Below are 17723 nucleotides of genomic sequence, written 5' to 3' on the forward strand. Positions count from 1 at the left end.
AGATAAAACAGATTTAACTCACTCAATCTGGTACCTACTATAGATGAAGGGTTAAAATTCTCAGATGTACCCCCAGCTAACATGGACATTAATGGAGACTTGTAATTTAGGAATACTGCATTCCATTATTTTGGTCCCTGCTCCCACAATTAGCTGAAAACAAACATGCATTCTCCTTATCTATGGAACATTTATCCACAAATGAGCATCCCAAAACTTCTTTTACGGGCCTTTATGTTTCCGTTCCAAGCGCTAGTAGTAAACTGAGCATATCCCCCCTCCCCCCCGATTCCTTTGGATACTATAGGATCGAAGAATGGGGCATGGTTTCCGGGATGAGGGAAATCGTAAAAGCACTCAAAATTAGATTAAATTCAGAGAAATTTATCTTGGGAGTAAACGCGCACAGACAGGTACAACTGTAAACAGCCATCCCAAGGCATACCACGCTTGCTGAGCACAAGAGATACCACTCCTTTACTGGCAGCGAAGCGAAGTCTAGCACACGTTACGGGGCAAGAAGGCACACGTCCCTTCCTACCCCCACAGCGCCGCGCACGTACTGGGCAGGGCCTTGCCCACGCGCAACAGACCGCTTGCGCAACTCCCCGCCGCAGGGCCCTCGCCGGGCGGGAGATAAATGACAGGTTGGAAAAACCTCCGACGGCTGCGCACGCTCCGGCGTTTTTTCATTTCGCTTCTCTCCCCCCACCCGCCCTTGAAGGAGTCGCGTGGCCACACCCGTCCGCTGCTGCTCTGGGCCCTTCCCCCTCATTAATATGAAGGCAGAGGCGCTGCTGACTAATGGGCGATGAAGCTGTCACTCTGGCACCTACTTGTTGGGTGTTCGCACAGCAGAGGCGCACAGAGGAGCGAGCGGAGTTGCGAGGGACGGCCGCTGCTGCTGCATGCAGACCGTTCCCTTTTCTGTAGCGGAGTGCTCTCATCTAGGTGGATCCCGGCTGCCGAGCGCTGGCTTGCGCCTCCGCGGGTCCCAGGCTGTTAGGCTAAGCATCGGGGGAGGGGGCGATTAAGGCTCGGGAGAGCTTTCAGCTTGTACCCGGCGGAGAGCCTTCCTGCCCTTCTTGCCGCCGATGCGCCGAGCAGCGGCTGGTCGATGGCTTGTCGAGTCCTTGCCTGTCTTCCCTGATCCAAAGGCGTTCGGCTCGCAGCAGCAGGCATGCTGGATTGTGGCGGGCGGCACTGGGCTCTTTTTGCTGCGGCGCTCAGGCTGTGGCTGCTCCTAACTTTATGGACGCAGGTAAAAGAACCGCCTGCGTTTTCGGCAGATTTGGCTTGCGGTGGTGGTGGTGATTGTTCCAAAGGGAAGAGCGGGGAAGGGTAGCTTTGGGCGGAAAAAGATCGGGGACGACTTTTGTGCGGTTTGTTTTACCTTGCCACTTAAACCCAGTGATGACATTGGAGTACCTTGAGGCTCCTTCCTTTTGAAAGGGGGGGGGGGAGATATACATTCTGTTTTGTGAAACTAACAAAAAAAGAAACCCGATTTTGTTTCGGGGGAGGTTGAAAATCTTTACGGCTCTCCTGATGTCTATCTTGCAAGCTCCTTTAACAACTCGAGGCTTCCAATGTGTATGTATGTTTGCTTTGGAAGAAACGCGGAGGCAAACTTGCATTGCACGTTTGCGCGGAACAACCCTCGGCGTTGTTTTTAATCCATTTCCCAAACGCGTTGATATAAAAAGCAATAACACGGTTTGCATGGCTTCCAGTTACTTTTAAACGTGGAGAGTTCCTATTCGGCTGGCATCAAAATAATTTCGAAGTGCCTATTTGAGCTGCCAATGGAGCGTTCTGCAGGTCTTTTGCGCGGCTTGCAACCAGCCTTCCTATTCCTGCGATAAGCCGGAATTGCGGCACTGTTTCCTCTCTCCGATGCCCCTTTGAATAGTGCGTATAGTTTTAATAGTTTTTATCAGAAGGCTACTTTGTCGTTGGGAACTCTGGAGTGGCCGCTTGGAAATCTCCATGCACTCCCCCCCCCCCCCCCGACACTACAGTTAATGAGGTTCTCCCTTTTTGCTTCTTTATTTTTAGGTCTCCCAGTCCACGGGCTATTTCGAGCTGCAGATTAACTCGGTAAAGAATGTAAACGGCGAATTGTCGAATGGGGAATGTTGTGATGGCACGAAACCTCCAACGAACGTGGACTGTACTCGGGATGAGTGTGATACTTACGTGAAAGTATGTCTGAAGGAATACCAGGCTAAAATCACGCCTATTGGGACATGCAGCTACGGCTCCGGATCTACTCCTGTTCTTGGTGGAAATACTTTTTATCTGAACAGCCGAAATTTTCATCAGGGTAAAAACCACGACATGGGGAGGATTGTTATCCCTTTTCAGTTTGCTTGGCCGGTAAGTTTCATTTTCCCCCCTCGTTCCTGGTCTGTTTCTCAATAAGCAACCGTGGTTCTGCAGCTGTGTTTTGTAAGTAGCTGCTAAATGGGCCGTCTTGTCGCCGCTTTTGACTCTTTGTGGGTAACAGCAGAATTGTAACTTGAGTTGGGTTTTTCTTACGCCCTTTCTGGTTTGTGGAGGATAGTGTGTCTAACGGGTGCCTTTCTTTTCCTTCCTGCTCTTCCCCAGCACGCGGAAGGGGGGGGGGGAGAGAGAAGGCAACCAAGTTGAGGTTGGAAAAAGAGCAGTATTGCAATCTCCCCTTTCATGATAAAACTGCAAGTTTCCCCTCTAATACCCACGAAACCCAGCCACGCACGCTTTGTATTGCGGATGTGTGGGAACCTCGCGCGAATTTGTGTGGCGCGGGGTATTGAAGCTTTAATTTCCACGAGCCAGTGGATGGGGACAATAAAACTCTACATGTGAAAGAAGGGATTACTTTGAAAAAAATGGAAAACGGCGCACCTAGAGGCATCTTGTAGGGGCGTGTCTACACTTGGTGGGAGCAGCTGCCAGGAGTGGCGGGGGGAGGGGAGAAGTAGAAGCCCGGTGTGTGATAGCGTCTCTTAGCATGTCCAGGTGCGAGTAGTTGACCTCTGCGTCAAACCTGTTTGTTATTGCTTTGGATTCCCCCTCTAGAGGAAGATCTTTACGGCTTGCATATTCTCGGATTCTCCATCTTTTTTCTCCGGCGAAAAGTGCTGCTTGCCCAACCCAATGTTAAAATACATTTGTATTACATACACCTCCAATTTCCTGAACACTTCTTGGATTTGCAAAAAGCGTCTTTCCAGCAGAGGGCGCGTGTAGCTAGTTTTCCGCGTGGCTGCGCCTCCGGGGTTTATTTTATTTTATTTTAATTTATTTTACCTTTTTTTTTAAAAAAAGAAATACTTAACGTGTATCACAGGGCGTGTTGCGCAAAAGAAGGGAATTGTGCCGGCGGGGCGTGGAAGGAGGCGGTGGCTGCCGCCGCTGCAAAGCAAGCAGCTGCTCTTAGCCCCGAGCTACGGGAAAGCGCGGGGCGCGTGCTGCTGCTCGCGAAAGGCGCGAGCGACTTGGCTCCTGGGACTAGACCTGGCGGGTAGGGAGGAGGCGTGGCGAGAATACTCACCCGCCTGGCGCGCGCTTCAACAGCGACCGTTGGATTTAAGAGCGTTTAAGGGCGAAGCGCCTCGCTGCTGTTTCTTTCGTCGTCTCGGGCTTAATGGGGGAGGGAACAGCTGGAAAGCCGCTCCTGGTTTTTCATAGCATTCCTCTTTCTCTTCTTCGTGGTTTTTATTTTATTTTATTCCAACTCTCCTCACTGTTAGGAAATCCGTAATTTCTCCAGACGATTTTTAATTTATACCAGAATTCGATGCGTGGTATAAAGTCTGTTAGGTACATGTGAAGTGGTACATTTACTGCAAAGGGGTAGGTGACCAAGAGCTCAAGAGAGGAAGAATTTATAATTTGTTTAGGAATTCATTTCTCACTTCAAATTCTAGTTTTATAAAAAAAAAGTTTTTCCATCCCCTTTCTTCCTCTTCCATTTTTTTCTCGTTTTCTATTTATTATGACAAATAAGTGACTGGCTTATTCACTTGTTAAGCTGAGTGATGGCTTTAAAATTCACTCCTGACTTTCATTATGATAGGATGGAGTAGTAGTACAAGTTACTCATTCTTAAAACCATGGTTCCAAACCACAGTGGCTGGACTTATTAAAACATACATATTACACTTAACACATATTTAAAAAGATTTATGTTGAGCTGAAGAATGATTTGGGCTTGCAGTGTATGTATAGAAAGCACATACTTCAAACTGATTTTGATATAATCTCAATGGGTAGAATATAAAACTACCAGTGTGGAGTTGTCCTTGTGAGTTTTTACAGCACTTCCAAAGCATGCAGATCAAATGTGCAACAACTGTAGGATCATATTTTCACCCCCAGAGCAGCTGCATGTGATTTCTGCTCATGAGTGCTTGTATGAGAGTAAATAATGTACTTTAATCTTTGGCTGTTTACCACAGTATGTCTAGATATATGATTGTTTGCAAAACAGAATACAGTATTATATGTACCACAGGGAACAAATGGGAAGAGATGGGAGAGCCTTAGAGTGCTTAACAAAAAGAGTCTTCACAAAAGAATTAGGTTGGTTAACAAAAGGTAAACTGATGGAATGGATTTCTCTAAAAGGAAAATATATTTCCTAAATTCAGGTGCTGAATTCTACCAATACAGCCGGTGTATAAGAATATTTGTCAATTGTACTTTTTAAATAGTTTCTATTGGTGTGTAGGAATGGTTATAGTCTTGAAATAATAGATAGCAATAGAAGACAAAACAAAGATTCTATAGAGCGTACCAAATACAATACAATCCACCTGTTTTTAGTTTTAAATGGAGTTTGTTTAGCAAGTTGCAGTGCCTTGTGATGGTCACTTTGATAGCTGACTGTACTTCCATAGCTTGCATTCACTGTTGAATCTATTTTGTTACTATTAGAAGCTAGCAATTCATATTTTCATAGTTGTCTTCTTAAAGGTTACTGTACATGATATAATCAAAACTATTCCATTCTTAAAATATTTCCTTGCAAGATCCTTTTCATTGCATTTATTAGGAAAAGATTATAAATGCAAAATTTGTGGGAGATGTCTTGGTAAGATTTTCTTTATGATGGAAGTTTTTCAGGATTAAATTGGAACAGTAAAACTCTGCTTTGAGTATACTCTGTATGGAATATAGTTGTATAATTGTTGTGAATAATTCTTCATTGATGAGATACCTTACATTCTATCCATACAAATTGTTACGAATTTTAGAAAGCTGTTTCTTGGTCTAAAGGCTGAGCAGTTTTTATTGGCAACTGGTGATTTTTGCTACCTGAAAGTAGTTGCTAATACTAAATATTTTGGTTTTTAATGAATGGGTCTATTTTTAGCTCACTTAGATATTTAAGGTCTAAATATTATACATTATACATGTTTAATTGAGGGAATAGAGACTAGTCAGTCATTGCTCAGTATATTCTTTTGCCTTTATACAGATTTGGATGCCAAAACAGTCCTCCGACTAAATTGGCTTAGTTTTTAGTCACATTTTGAAAAGGTCGTATTTTATCTTTAGCAGTTAATTTTGACTAAAGCACTTCATGTATGCTTTAATGATAATATATGCTGTAATCTTTTTCGCTTCAAGAGCTGACTAAGCATCTTTTCAACCTGTTGACTTTGCATTATTAATGCTTTGTTTAAATCATTGTGCAAGTGTTTGAAGTTGGGAAAAAGTCAACTTTAATAAGCTGAAGTAATGAGACTAGGATCTATAAATGTTTCTCCTGGCTTTATCACATTTCAAAAAGGTTCTTTAAATTAATAGCAAGATGATCTAAAACAATATTTCAGGTTTTCACATGTAATCTTTTTAGTTTTTAAATATTCCCATGTGATAGATTATAAGGGGCTAACAAACAACTATTGAGTTCCTTATTCCTAAATATATATATTTGTAACTGTTCTTAAATAACAGCTAGGAACAGTTATTCAAGAATGAAAATAAAAATATTTCATTCTTAATTGCCATAATATATATCATTACTTACAGAAGAGTGTGGCAAAGAGTCTTTATAGGATTCTTTGAAATTACTCTTCAAAAATAATGGTACAGCAGACCATATCTGATGACTGGGGGTATGCTAGTAATGGTATAAGATGCTTTAATGATATACTTGCCTGAAGGGTAACAGATATGTTTTAACAAAACCATATTACTCAAGCCACACTACCATAGGATAAACAGTCTGCAAATTGTCAAATTAACTTGAGGAAAGGCAGTGGAAATGAAAACGTGAATCTTTCACTGTGCAGAGTAAAATGGGAAAATGCTTCCCATAGTACTGAAGATAAGACTTTTCTATGCAACTACCCACAACTTTTCTTGATAAAATATTACAAATTATTGTCTTTTATGATGATTAACATGTCTAACCTTATATTTGTTTTCCTACACTGATGAGTAATAAAATGTAAATGGGCTATTCATCTTTTGTATGCATAATATTGCAACTAAGAAAATGGGTCAGACACAGCATTGTTATCTTCTTGGGATTATTCAGTTAAGTATTTATCTTCAATTATATCATGTCTGTAGTTTTAATTCTCGCCTTATTTAAGAATGTCTGACTAGACTTAAATTCCTCACTTAAGGCGATGCTGAGTTTTTATCAACTAACAGTATTTTTACATGAGTGAACATTTACATTTGTTAGGATATGCGTAGAATGCAGTAGAGATCTGTCCTGTAATGTAATTTACCATAGTTTTTTTACACTTGTTTAAATTGCTGTAAAACTTTAAATTGCTGTCAAAATCACAATTATTTTGATAGATGGGTGATTATTTATTTATTTATTTATTTATTTATTTATTTATTCTTCGCACTTCTAGACCGCCCCCTCTCCCAAAGAGGACTCGGTTTATATAAATTTGTTAAATAAAATAAATCAAGCATTTTCTTGAAATCTGTAGGACACTGGAGGGAGTTTACTATCACAGCTGTGTATGAAGGAGTTACATTTTTTTGTTTTGGTGTGTCATATCGTGTTTCCCCGAAAATATGACATGTCCTGCTAATAAGCCCAGGCCTGGTTTTTGCCTGGTTTTTGAGGTGCGTGTAAATATATGCCCTCCCCGAAAATAAGCCCTAATGAAAGGGTGCCATGGCAAGTACAGGAGGAAGCCCCTCCCTTCCCTGGTCACCTCAGCGCTTCTTGGCTCAGTTGAGCCGATCCGGCTGCCATTCAAAAGCTTTTGCGGGTGCTGCTCAGGCCATGGCATCCAGCAAGTGCGGCTGCTTTTGCCATCGATTACGGCCACAAAAGCAGCAGGAGGCCAAGTGATGCACCCCATGTGCCTTGCACCGGCTTTCCAAAGGGTACTGTAGCAGCAGTTATCCACAATTTTTTTATCATTATTTCGTCCCGACCCACATGGCCCAGTGAGCCACGTGGATCAGGACAAAATAAGGGTTAAAAAATTGTGGATAGCTGCTGCTACAGTACCCTTTGGAAAGCCGTCTTGAGTCTCCTGCTGCAAAAGTGGCTGCGCCCAAGACTGCTTTTGGGAGAGGAGGCAAAGGGGAAGCAATCAGCTTCATCTCGCCCTTGCTCTCAGCCCCCCCCCTTTCAGCTGAGCTCAAGCAGACAAGTGGCCCGCAGGGTTTCAGGAGCAAATTTGAGGCTGACAGAAGTCAGGGCAGGGGAGAATGCCCAGTGTGGCCCCAGCGCTCTTCTTTCCTTGGAAACGGAATCTTGGGAGTGGGAAACGGCATTCCCAGGAAGGGTGGGTATGTCGGTATGTGTATAAAAAACACAAAGCGAGGGAGCCAGCAGCCGTGGATTAAGGAGCTTTGTGAAACGTTACGCCTACACGCAAAGTTTGGCAAGGAAGGGAGAAGAGATACTTCCCTCTCTTGGCAGTGTTTTGCTTGAAAATATTTGAGAATCAGCCAAAGAGAAGGAAGAATGAGACCTGCGAGGAGATGCTGCCGACACTGCTGCCTGCAGAGACACAAACAGAGCTAAGTTCATTGAAGACTTCTCTGGCCAGCCCATAAGACTATCTGAAGGGGGAGAGGGAAGAGATTTCCTGCACATTGGCAGCGGCATCATCTCACAAGGCTTCTTCTGACATCCCCAGTTGTATGGATTTCCATGCCTTCCTTTACAGGATGTTGCTTCGCACCTGAGACATCGGGAGAAGCCCAGTGAGGAGATGCCACTGCCAATGTGCAGGAAATCTCCCCCCCCCCCCGGTGATCATCCTTTCAAAACGTAGTGGCTGGAGGTGGCGTTTGCATCGGGTTGGGCTTTCTTTGCAAGGCGGACAATCTGGAGAGCAAGCGATTTAGGAAGCCTGAGCTGGCATGGGTCCGTTTCTCCAGTGAAGCATCTGTTTCATTCCCAGGGGTGAAGGTTTCACCCTTCGTCATCTCTGCCCTGGCTTGGAAGCTGCAGAGGAAGCCTGCTATGGCCGGGGAGGGGAGGGAGAAGTGACAGCAAGAGGAGCCACATCTCGCTCCACACCTCTCGCTTCTCCCCCACCCCATCTGCCACCCATCTCGCTAAAAAGATGGTGGGGAAGGGAAACAGCCTGGATTCTGTTAGCATTGGGGCGGGGTGGGAGGAGTTGGGCTGCGAGACATGCGTCCTACCCGAGACTTGCAGCTCTGTCGTGTTCCTTGCTGTTTTGTCCAGGGAAGTTGAACTCGCGAGATTTTTTTTTTACAGGGTTCTTCCCTGGACAAAACAATGAAAAGCACGACGGAGCTGCAAGTCTTGGGAGGACGCGTGTCTCACAGCCCAACTCCTCCCACCCTGCCCCAATGCTAACATAATCCAGGCTGCTTCCCTTCCCCACCGTCTCTTTAGCGAGAGGGATGGCAGGTGGGGTGGAGGAGAAGTGAGAGGTGTGGAGCGAGACGTGACTTCTCTTGTTGTCTCTTCTCCCCCCTTTGCTGGGCATGGCAGGCTTCCTCTGCAGCTTCCAAGCTGGGGCAGAGAGGAGGCAAAACGCTCACGCCTGGGGATGAATCAGACGCTTCACTGGAGAAACTGCCCCACGCCAATCCAGGCTTCCTAACTCTTACACTCCCCAGATTGTTACCCTCGCAAAGAAAGCCCAACCTGACGCAGGGTGGTGACAGGACACATCAGAGCAGTGCCGGCCAGCTGCTCGGCCGGTGCAAATAAGACCCCCACCCCCGATAATAAGACCAAGGCCATATTTCGTGGGTCAAAATAAAATAAGACCCTGTCTTATTTTCGGGGAAACACGGTAATAGACTGTATGTAATGCTTTTAGTAAGGTAGGAATAACAACTAGGATAGAAAGAATTATGATGTTCGATGTTTGAGAAGACAGTTAAGGATAGTATGGACAACCAAAAAAATCAAATGGATTATTGAAGAAATTAATTCAGAATTTTTACTTGAGGCATACATGACCACATTCAAATTTTTCTACTTTGGACACACTATGGAAGGAAAACAGAGAAGAAGACAATCTACAGCAAGATGGATGGACTCAGTTAAAACAATGATGGGTGCATGATTGAAATACATGAATCAGATGATGTACAAATTGGAATGGAGAAAATATGTGGTTAAAAAAGGGTAGCACCAACTTGATAGCACATTTTCAACTTTCTAGACTAATGATAACTTCAGCACTTTTACTCCAACTGTGATAATGTTGCTGTAGTTTTGGAAGAAAGAATATTTTAACCTGTATTTTGCGGATTATTTTTCAGCCATTTTTAGAGAAATAAAATCTGATCAAATTGCTACTCAGTACAAATTATTGACAAATTTGGTTTTGTCCATGGTGGTACAACTGGAATTAGAATTTGGATTTGTACTACTAAACCAATTATATGCAACCAGCTTTGTATATGAAAATGAAAGATTGTTAGTGTTTTCAGAGTGTTCTGTTTTATTAATAAAAAGACTGTAAGAAGAATATTAATGTATTAAACTATTGTATTGGGCCATGATTCAAATGCAATTAAAACAACTTATTATTTACATAGGTTTAATTACTGTACTTGATTGCCTATTTTCAAATGATAATTTTGCTCAGACTTCGCCTTCCCATGTTTTTTTAAAAAGTTTATTTTTTATTATGGCAAATTCAAGTTTCAATTCTGCATAGGGTAAATCTAAAGTAAACTAATAGAATCTATTGGAATAAAATGGGTAAAAAACATATTGGAAAGTGGTCAGGATGGTGAACAATTACAAAGATGAATATATATTTAAGCAACATTTGTAAAACATTGGTCCTATTAAGACATTAATTTGCAATGAAAGATGGGTGTATGTTGTGTGAAGTTTAACTATCTCAAAGCAAAATAGTATTTTTAAAAATATACCAATTAGGTTAACTTCCAGATAAACTAAACATTAATCAGAAGCCATTCCAGAGCATATCGGAATGTGTCTGAAACTACTTCACAACATATGGCAATGAGTTCTGTACATTTGCACTCATAGGAGATAGCTCAACTCAACCTCTCAAAATTGTATCTGTCACTACTCATGATTAAAGAGTATGTTAGATTTGTTTGGTTACATTGAAGGACTCTTATTTTGCTCAAAAACTGGCTCTTAATTAAAATAGTAAATCTAAGGCTGCTGTTCAGGAACTAAACATACCAACCAAAAACCTAAGGAATCATGAAGTCAGGCAAGAGAGAGGATTTGTGAGTCGGGTTAAGATTTGGTTAGTTGTCTAGCTTATAAATGATGTCTTCAAAACAGATTTGCTTTAAAGACTATTATTTCATATGAATTAACAAAATAACCTCTTATAAGGACTGTCTTGTATCCTTGTAAAGTTTTGATAACCAAAAAATTAAGGCCCTTTAGTAAGTGGAAGTGATTACTTGATCCAAATATCAAGTTGCTAAGCCTAACTCTACAGATATTATAGGAATACCTGTAATATATTTTTAAGACTTAAAAAGTATAGAGTATTGTAATCAAACTAATTTGTTAAAATGACTTTTATTTCAAATTGAGTTAATGAAACTTGCAGCAAAATTGAAGCAATACTAATACTATTAATAGTATTTCATTGTATTAATACTATTTTTCCTCTTAGAACTTTTAAGTTACACATTTGATGTAAGAATTCAGCTGATAATATGGAAGTTTTAAGATAGAATTGATAAGTTTGTCTTTTAGTATCAATCTTCAAAAGTAAAGGAACAAACTGTCATGAAATATGCCACAGACTGTCACTTCATATAGCAACGATGAAGGCTCTGGGAAAGATATTCAAATGTCATGTTGTGACTGTACCAACAAAAATCAGAATCGCAGAATCATGGTATTAACTGTGGAACTCTATGGAAGTGACACTTGGACTTTGAAAAAGCAGAATTGGAAGTGTGTTGATGCCTTTGAACTTTGGTGTTGGAGAAACTCCTGAGAATACTATACACAGCCAAGAAAACAAACAGATCGTTAAACAAATCCACCCAGAGCTCTCACTCTGGGGAAAAAATGACCTGGCTCAAATTATCCTACTTTGGACACATGCAAAATGAATAAGGTAGAAGGAAAAAGAAGAGGACAACCATCAAAAACATAGTTCGCTTTAGTTATAGTGGTGAAGAATCTATCATTGGAAGAATTGAAGGATCAGGTTAGGGGAGATTGACATGAAGAAAACTACAGTATGTTGCTACAAGAAGTTGAAAACAATGGCACAGAATAATGGAAAACCTGGTTCTGATTGCCTACTTCACTCTCTGTTTGAAGAAAGGTGTGTTATCCAATAGATGTTTTTGTAAATGAAAGGAAGCTAGAGGTTGGTTATGTACTGATTCCCTTTTCTATTCCCATTCATTCTAGCATGGATTCTGTAAAAGAGTAGGGAAAGTGGCAATGTTCTATTGATATCTACAGAACATTCAATTTAATTAAAAGATATTGTGTTTAAGAAATCAGTATAAATTATAATGGTTGGGATTATTTTTTAAATTATATGTAATCTTGGATTTTGATGTGTTCTACATTATGTTTATGTTCATTCATAGGCTACTTTGCCTAATTTAGGTATGTGCTTGTACACTTACTTCTTTGCCATTATAAGCAAGATCATGTCTTAATGTAGGGGTCCCCAACCCCCGGGCCATAGCCTCTATCGGGTCATGATCTATTTGGAATTAGGCCGCGCAAGTGACTAGCCAGATCTGTGTGCATGTGTTAATATTTTTTAATGTGATACGTTAATACTTTTTTGACATAAAATATTGCTTACATCTCTTGATCACCAGTCATTAGAGCTTTTTTTTCTTCCTAGGTTATATATATATATATATATATATATATATATATATATATATATATATATATATATATATATATATATATATATATATATATATATATATATATATATATATATATATATATATATATATATATATATATATATGGCTGAATTATCGCTACTTTTTAAAGTTTTTTTTTTTTTAGTTTTATATTGAATTTTTCATTCAACAACTCAATTAGGTTTACATAATATTCTCCTCTCCAGCAATAACTCTATGGGGTAGAATGGACTAAGAGAAAGTGACGGGCGCTTAAAGTTACATGATGCTTCAAGTTGCACAATATTGGTTTTTTACATGTAGAGGACTATAAACTGATGTACCTGTTGAGTTGCAGCAATAAAAGGCTACTATACTATTTCTTAGCATTGAATGATCATATATTCATATACATTTACTGTATTTGCATTTACACCCAAACTAACTATTGATAATTCAGTAACATAATACATTTTGGTTCTACTTTGAAATTTTGATAGCTTCTTCATGCAGGACACTGACATTGAAAGCATACTTGTGATACTTAAAATACTACTATAGAAGTAAGTACTGATTGAAACACAAAAAAGGGAATATCTGTAACAATCTAGCATTTGATATATTAGTTTGCAGGATGAGGGAACTTAGCATTTTGAGTCCATAATTCACCATATAAAAAGTTATGTATGTATGAATATGTGTGTCACAGAAGACTGATAAAAATTGCAAATTTAGGTTTGCTTGATTAGGTTGCTAAGAAACTGAAGTCTCTGGAGGAAGTGGATATTGTCTAGCTAGAAACATAAAATTTTGCTCTCCAAATGCTTTTCTTTAGATCAATTTCATGTGTAAGAAAGAGATAATTTTGAACATTCTTAAGTAGTTTTAAATATCAACAGTAAATACAAAATTGTAGTCAAGTTCAGATACTGCATTACTTCATGATTTTTTAAATTATAAACAAACCATAAATGGCTGGGTGATCCAACACAGGAAACCACAAAATATGTTTTATAAACCAAAATACTGGAAGCATACTAAACAAAAACCAAAGAAACCACATCAGTAGTTGTATAGTTTTTGAATCTAATTCTTCCTTTTTACAGGTCCTAAAGCCTTTTGATATTTTGAACCCCCCTCTTATTTATTACAATTACATGCAGTGAATCCACATGAACACACAGCAGTTAAAATAGTAACGTATATCAACCATTCTGTTTACCATAAATTTTAACATATACTGCCCTGTTAATTTCCAATTTGTGTATTAAAATGCTAAAAAAACAGTCATTACTAAAATCCCTATCAAAATACATATAAATACATCAGGATGCCTACTAAAGGCTCTTTGGAATAATTCTGTCTTCATTGCTTTCTTATAGATTTCCCCTGGGGGGGGGGATCTAATGTGTAAAGGAAGACTTTCCACAAATTGGTACCATTATAGAAAGGCATTACCTCCTCACCTCAGCTCTTTAATCTCTGGAAAATGCCAGACATTTAAGAACCTGTCCCTATTTGATTGCAATACATGGGTCTGAAAAAAATGGGTCCTGGAGAGATGTTGATTCCAAGTCACATGGATCTTTTTACATCTTGAAGGCGTATAAATGTAATGCTCATTTATAACTGGAGATCCACAACTGGTGCCCTTGCCAGAGCTGAATGAAAACCCCTTGACCAGTTTCCACCTCCTTTGAACAAGAACCATAAAACCAGTAGGATCCCCAAATTACTGTTGCAGCTTTCTGAAGAATAGTGTCTTCTGCTCAAGAAACAAAATGTGGAATTTAATTCCTCATTGGACTGGAGGTAATCACATCTTTCTTGAGTTTAATTACAGCTTGTTTAATTCTATCTAGATCTTAATAGCCTCTAGGCACTAGGGCAAAATTTCCAATATCACCTGTATGCCCTGAGGTGGTAAGCATGCTGATGATTCTCATTCAAATGAACAGATGAGTTTTTCCAGCAACTTAGTGTTAATCAACAAGGGAGATATATTAAGCCCTATGGCATTCAATAAATTTATAGCCACAAGGTCCTATAACCACTGACTGAAACTGCCCCCTAAGGGCTATTGTAATGCATTTCCTTCATTCATTCTTGTAAGCAGTTAAGAGCAATATCAAGGTTAGTGATATTCAGGGTGGATTTGATTTGAATTGACTTGATTTAAATCATTAGTAAAAAGACTTGATTTAAATCAACTCGATTTAAATCATAATTTTTAAAGAGCAACTGTCATCTCTGTCCCTTAGCGGCTCCTCCTCTGACCCACTGTTGACTCACTGACAGTCCCATTCACTTTAGTAGGATGGCTGATGATGTGGCAGTGACACAACAAGGTGAGGGACATGATGGGTTGCAGGTGAGTGGATGCCTGCTAACAGACACTGACATGATGAATCTGAAATGACAGGTGCTCTTTAAATGCAATAACTCATTCTTGCTGGTAGTTAGAATCGAATAATAATATTTGCAAACAAAACAATCATCTATCTAGCCAATTGGTTAACTACTAGCTTCCAATCAACATTCTATTTCCATTTCACCAATCCAAATCTAATCTATTGGTAACTGAGATGCAACTCTCCTTACTGATTGAAAAGTTGAAAAGTTGCCTGGAAAAATAATAGCAATCAATTCATAAGTTCTTAAACAATTGCCTAATCACAATGTTTGGATCACTTGTAACAGTCAGCTTCTTTGTCATATTCCATTCATATGGAAAGCAAACTTGGAGGAATTCAAGATAAGATCAATACCCCAAGTTTTTCAGAAATGTGGATGATTTCCCCTTCCTGTTGGAAGTTTTCAAATAGGGGATATTAAGGATACTTTGTATTTTTACCTTGAGAAGGGAGATGGATGACTCATAAAGTGCTTCCCAATTCAGTGCTTCTTACTCAATGGATAGCACAAAACACTTGAATTATGCCAAAGCTATGCTGGTTGATTTGAAATACAAAAAAGAATATGGTCAGGCTTTGGAGGTTCCAAAGCATTTGATATCTGTACATAACACATCTTATTTACCACATCTGTAAACAGAAGTGGTACACGGGCAAGTTTAATGGACTGAGTGTCAGATGTAAAAGATCAAGTTCATACTTGAAAGTCCAACTAATGTATTGCTAATCATGCCTATGCATAGAAATCTTCCCAACTAAGAAGATTGGACCTGATCTTTCACACCTGACAGGGATGTGCTTAACCTTATAGGTGGTGATGAATTATTTAATTTGTTTATACAATACTTGTAAGGTTGGAAGTTACTTCTGTCAAGCATGGGAAAATCAGGGAAGTTCAGGCAGTTCAAATGAATACAAAGGTTTACTGCAAGCTTATGCTCTCTACAAGAATCTGAACTACTAGCAGTTAAAGCAAAGAGGCAGTAGATGGAGATCAAGGTGAGTTGGACTTAGATCTCTTGTGGGATCTAAGGGACTTGAGACTGATGACGCATTTGAGCCCTTCCTCATCTCCTACAACTTCTTTATATATTTATTTTCTTTTTCTCTTGCACTTTTTCTTATTTCTTTCCATCTTTGAGTTTAGTTATATTAGTTCTTATTAGTGTAATTAAAATACATTTTGTGGTCCTAAGGTCAAAGGAAAAGGAGTGAGAATTTGTTTTAATAATTCCCACTGAGTTTTCTTCTGCCATACAAAGGCACATTCAAAATGGTTTAAAAGTATTTGGTGTTGCTATCTTTCAACACTCAAAGCAAACATTTTTTTCACTGCTGCCAGATAGCAAAGTCCTTACACTTTAGTGTGCCAAGATCACTCCATTCTCTCAGAAAGTGGAGATGAGATCTGTTGGAAGACTGCTAGCAAGCAGTAACATGAAAGGGATTCAGCTTTTCTTCACCTAGACCAGCGATGGCGAACCTTTTTTGGCTCGCGTGCCACAAGTGGGGGGAGTGCAGGGGGGTCGTGTGCAGGCGTGCCACACCCATAATTCAATGTGAGACCCCCCAGTGCACATGCGCGCACTACAGCCACTCCCCCCCCCCCATTTTTACATGCTTTTTTCGCTCTCTCCAGGCTCCAGAGGCTTTATAGGAGCCTGGGGAGGGCGAAAAGAGCCTACCCCCCCCCCCCGGAGGCCCTCCGGAGTCTTCAGGGATCGTTCGGAGGTTTCCCTGAAGCCTTCGGAATGCTTAAAACGACCCTCCGAGCAAACCGGAAGGTCGTTTTAACCGTTCCGAAGGCTTCAGGGAAGCCTCCGGACGGTCTCTGAAGCCTCCGGAGGGCCTCCGGGGGCGCGGGGAGGCTCTTTTCGCCCTTCCCAGGCTCCTATAAAGCCTCTGGAGCCTGGAGAGGGCAAAAAAATGGCTTTTAAAAATGGTGAACTCAGCTGGCCAGCGCATGCATGCGCGCTGGCTAGCTGACAGGGCAGTGGCTCGTGTGCCCTGACAAATGGCTCCGCGTGCCACCTGTGGCACGCGTGCCATAGGTTCGCCATCACTGACCTAGACCATGGGTGTCCAAACTTTTTGCAAGAGGGGCCAGATTTGATGAGGTGAAAATGTGTGGGGCCAACCATTCAGCCTAACATTCTTTGAACCATTAACATTAATGTGTGGTGAAGGAAAAAAACGTCAGCTGGCGGGGCTGAGTAATAGGCTGAGCCGGTGGGGAGAAGAGGCTGCTGGCTGCTCGAAATTTGAAAATGGGCCGCAATTGGCCCCTGGGCCGGACATTGGACATTCCTGGCTTAGACTTTATCATTCTAAATCAGACGTAATTGGAGTAATATTGCATATAGGACTAATCTATTGCAATTACATTACAGTATTTTTCAGGAGTATAAGATGCTCAGAGTATAAGATGCACCTTAATTTTGGGAGAGGAAAATAGGGGGGGGGGATTCTGCCTCCCAGATATTCATGTGGCTAGCATCCTTACCCTGGTCAGCTTCAGCACATTAGCTCACTAGTTGTGAGCATGCATGTATCAACCTTGTTGGGACTGATATGCAGCTTGAAAAGCACAGCTGATCATCAGAGGGAGCTCCAGTGAGTAAAAGTGGCGAAGTGCTGAAGTGGTAAGACAAGGCAGCAGCTGTTCAATTTTGGGCTCCACCCCTCGTGTTTTCAGCCTCCAAACACTACTTTTGAGACCCATACAAGGCTGCGGGGATCACCAAAGCAGATTGCCCCCAAACGCTGCCTGAAAACGCAACGTGCAGAGGCCAAAAACGGGGTGTGCGGAGGCCTAAAATTGGATGTGCAGAGGCCAAAATCACGATGCAAGGAGTCTGCGATCAGCGGCGATGTGCTCTGGCGATCCCCGCAGCCTTGAACGGATCTCATGGAGCATTCAGAGGCTGAAAATGTGAGACACAGAGGCCAAAAATACAAGCCACAGAGAGGGCGATGGTCTGTGGCAATCCCTGCAGTCTGTAATAGGACTAA

General features: G+C 40.9%; 1 protein-coding gene across 3 annotated transcripts in view; it reads left to right on the forward strand.

The window, feature by feature from the left end:
• Window positions 1-942: 942 nt before the first annotated feature.
• The window catches only part of JAG2 (jagged canonical Notch ligand 2), a 100873-nt gene continuing 84092 nt past the window's right edge, over window positions 943-17723 (forward strand). For 2 of the 3 annotated variants that reach the window (XM_081969842.1, XM_081969843.1), the window contains exons 1-2: window positions 943-1261; window positions 2059-2379. In XM_081969842.1, the coding sequence (XP_081825968.1) occupies window positions 1181-1261; window positions 2059-2379 (402 nt within the window). In that variant the 5' untranslated portion in view covers window positions 943-1180. Of the gene's footprint in view, window positions 1262-2058; window positions 2380-3776; window positions 3841-17723 lie in introns of those variants that run through there. The other variant, XM_081969844.1, reaches the window with a different exon arrangement.

This window comes from Natrix helvetica, assembly GCF_964273705.1.
Source record: "Natrix helvetica genome assembly, chromosome: 1".
Classification (NCBI taxonomy): domain Eukaryota; kingdom Metazoa; phylum Chordata; class Lepidosauria; order Squamata; family Natricidae; genus Natrix; species Natrix helvetica.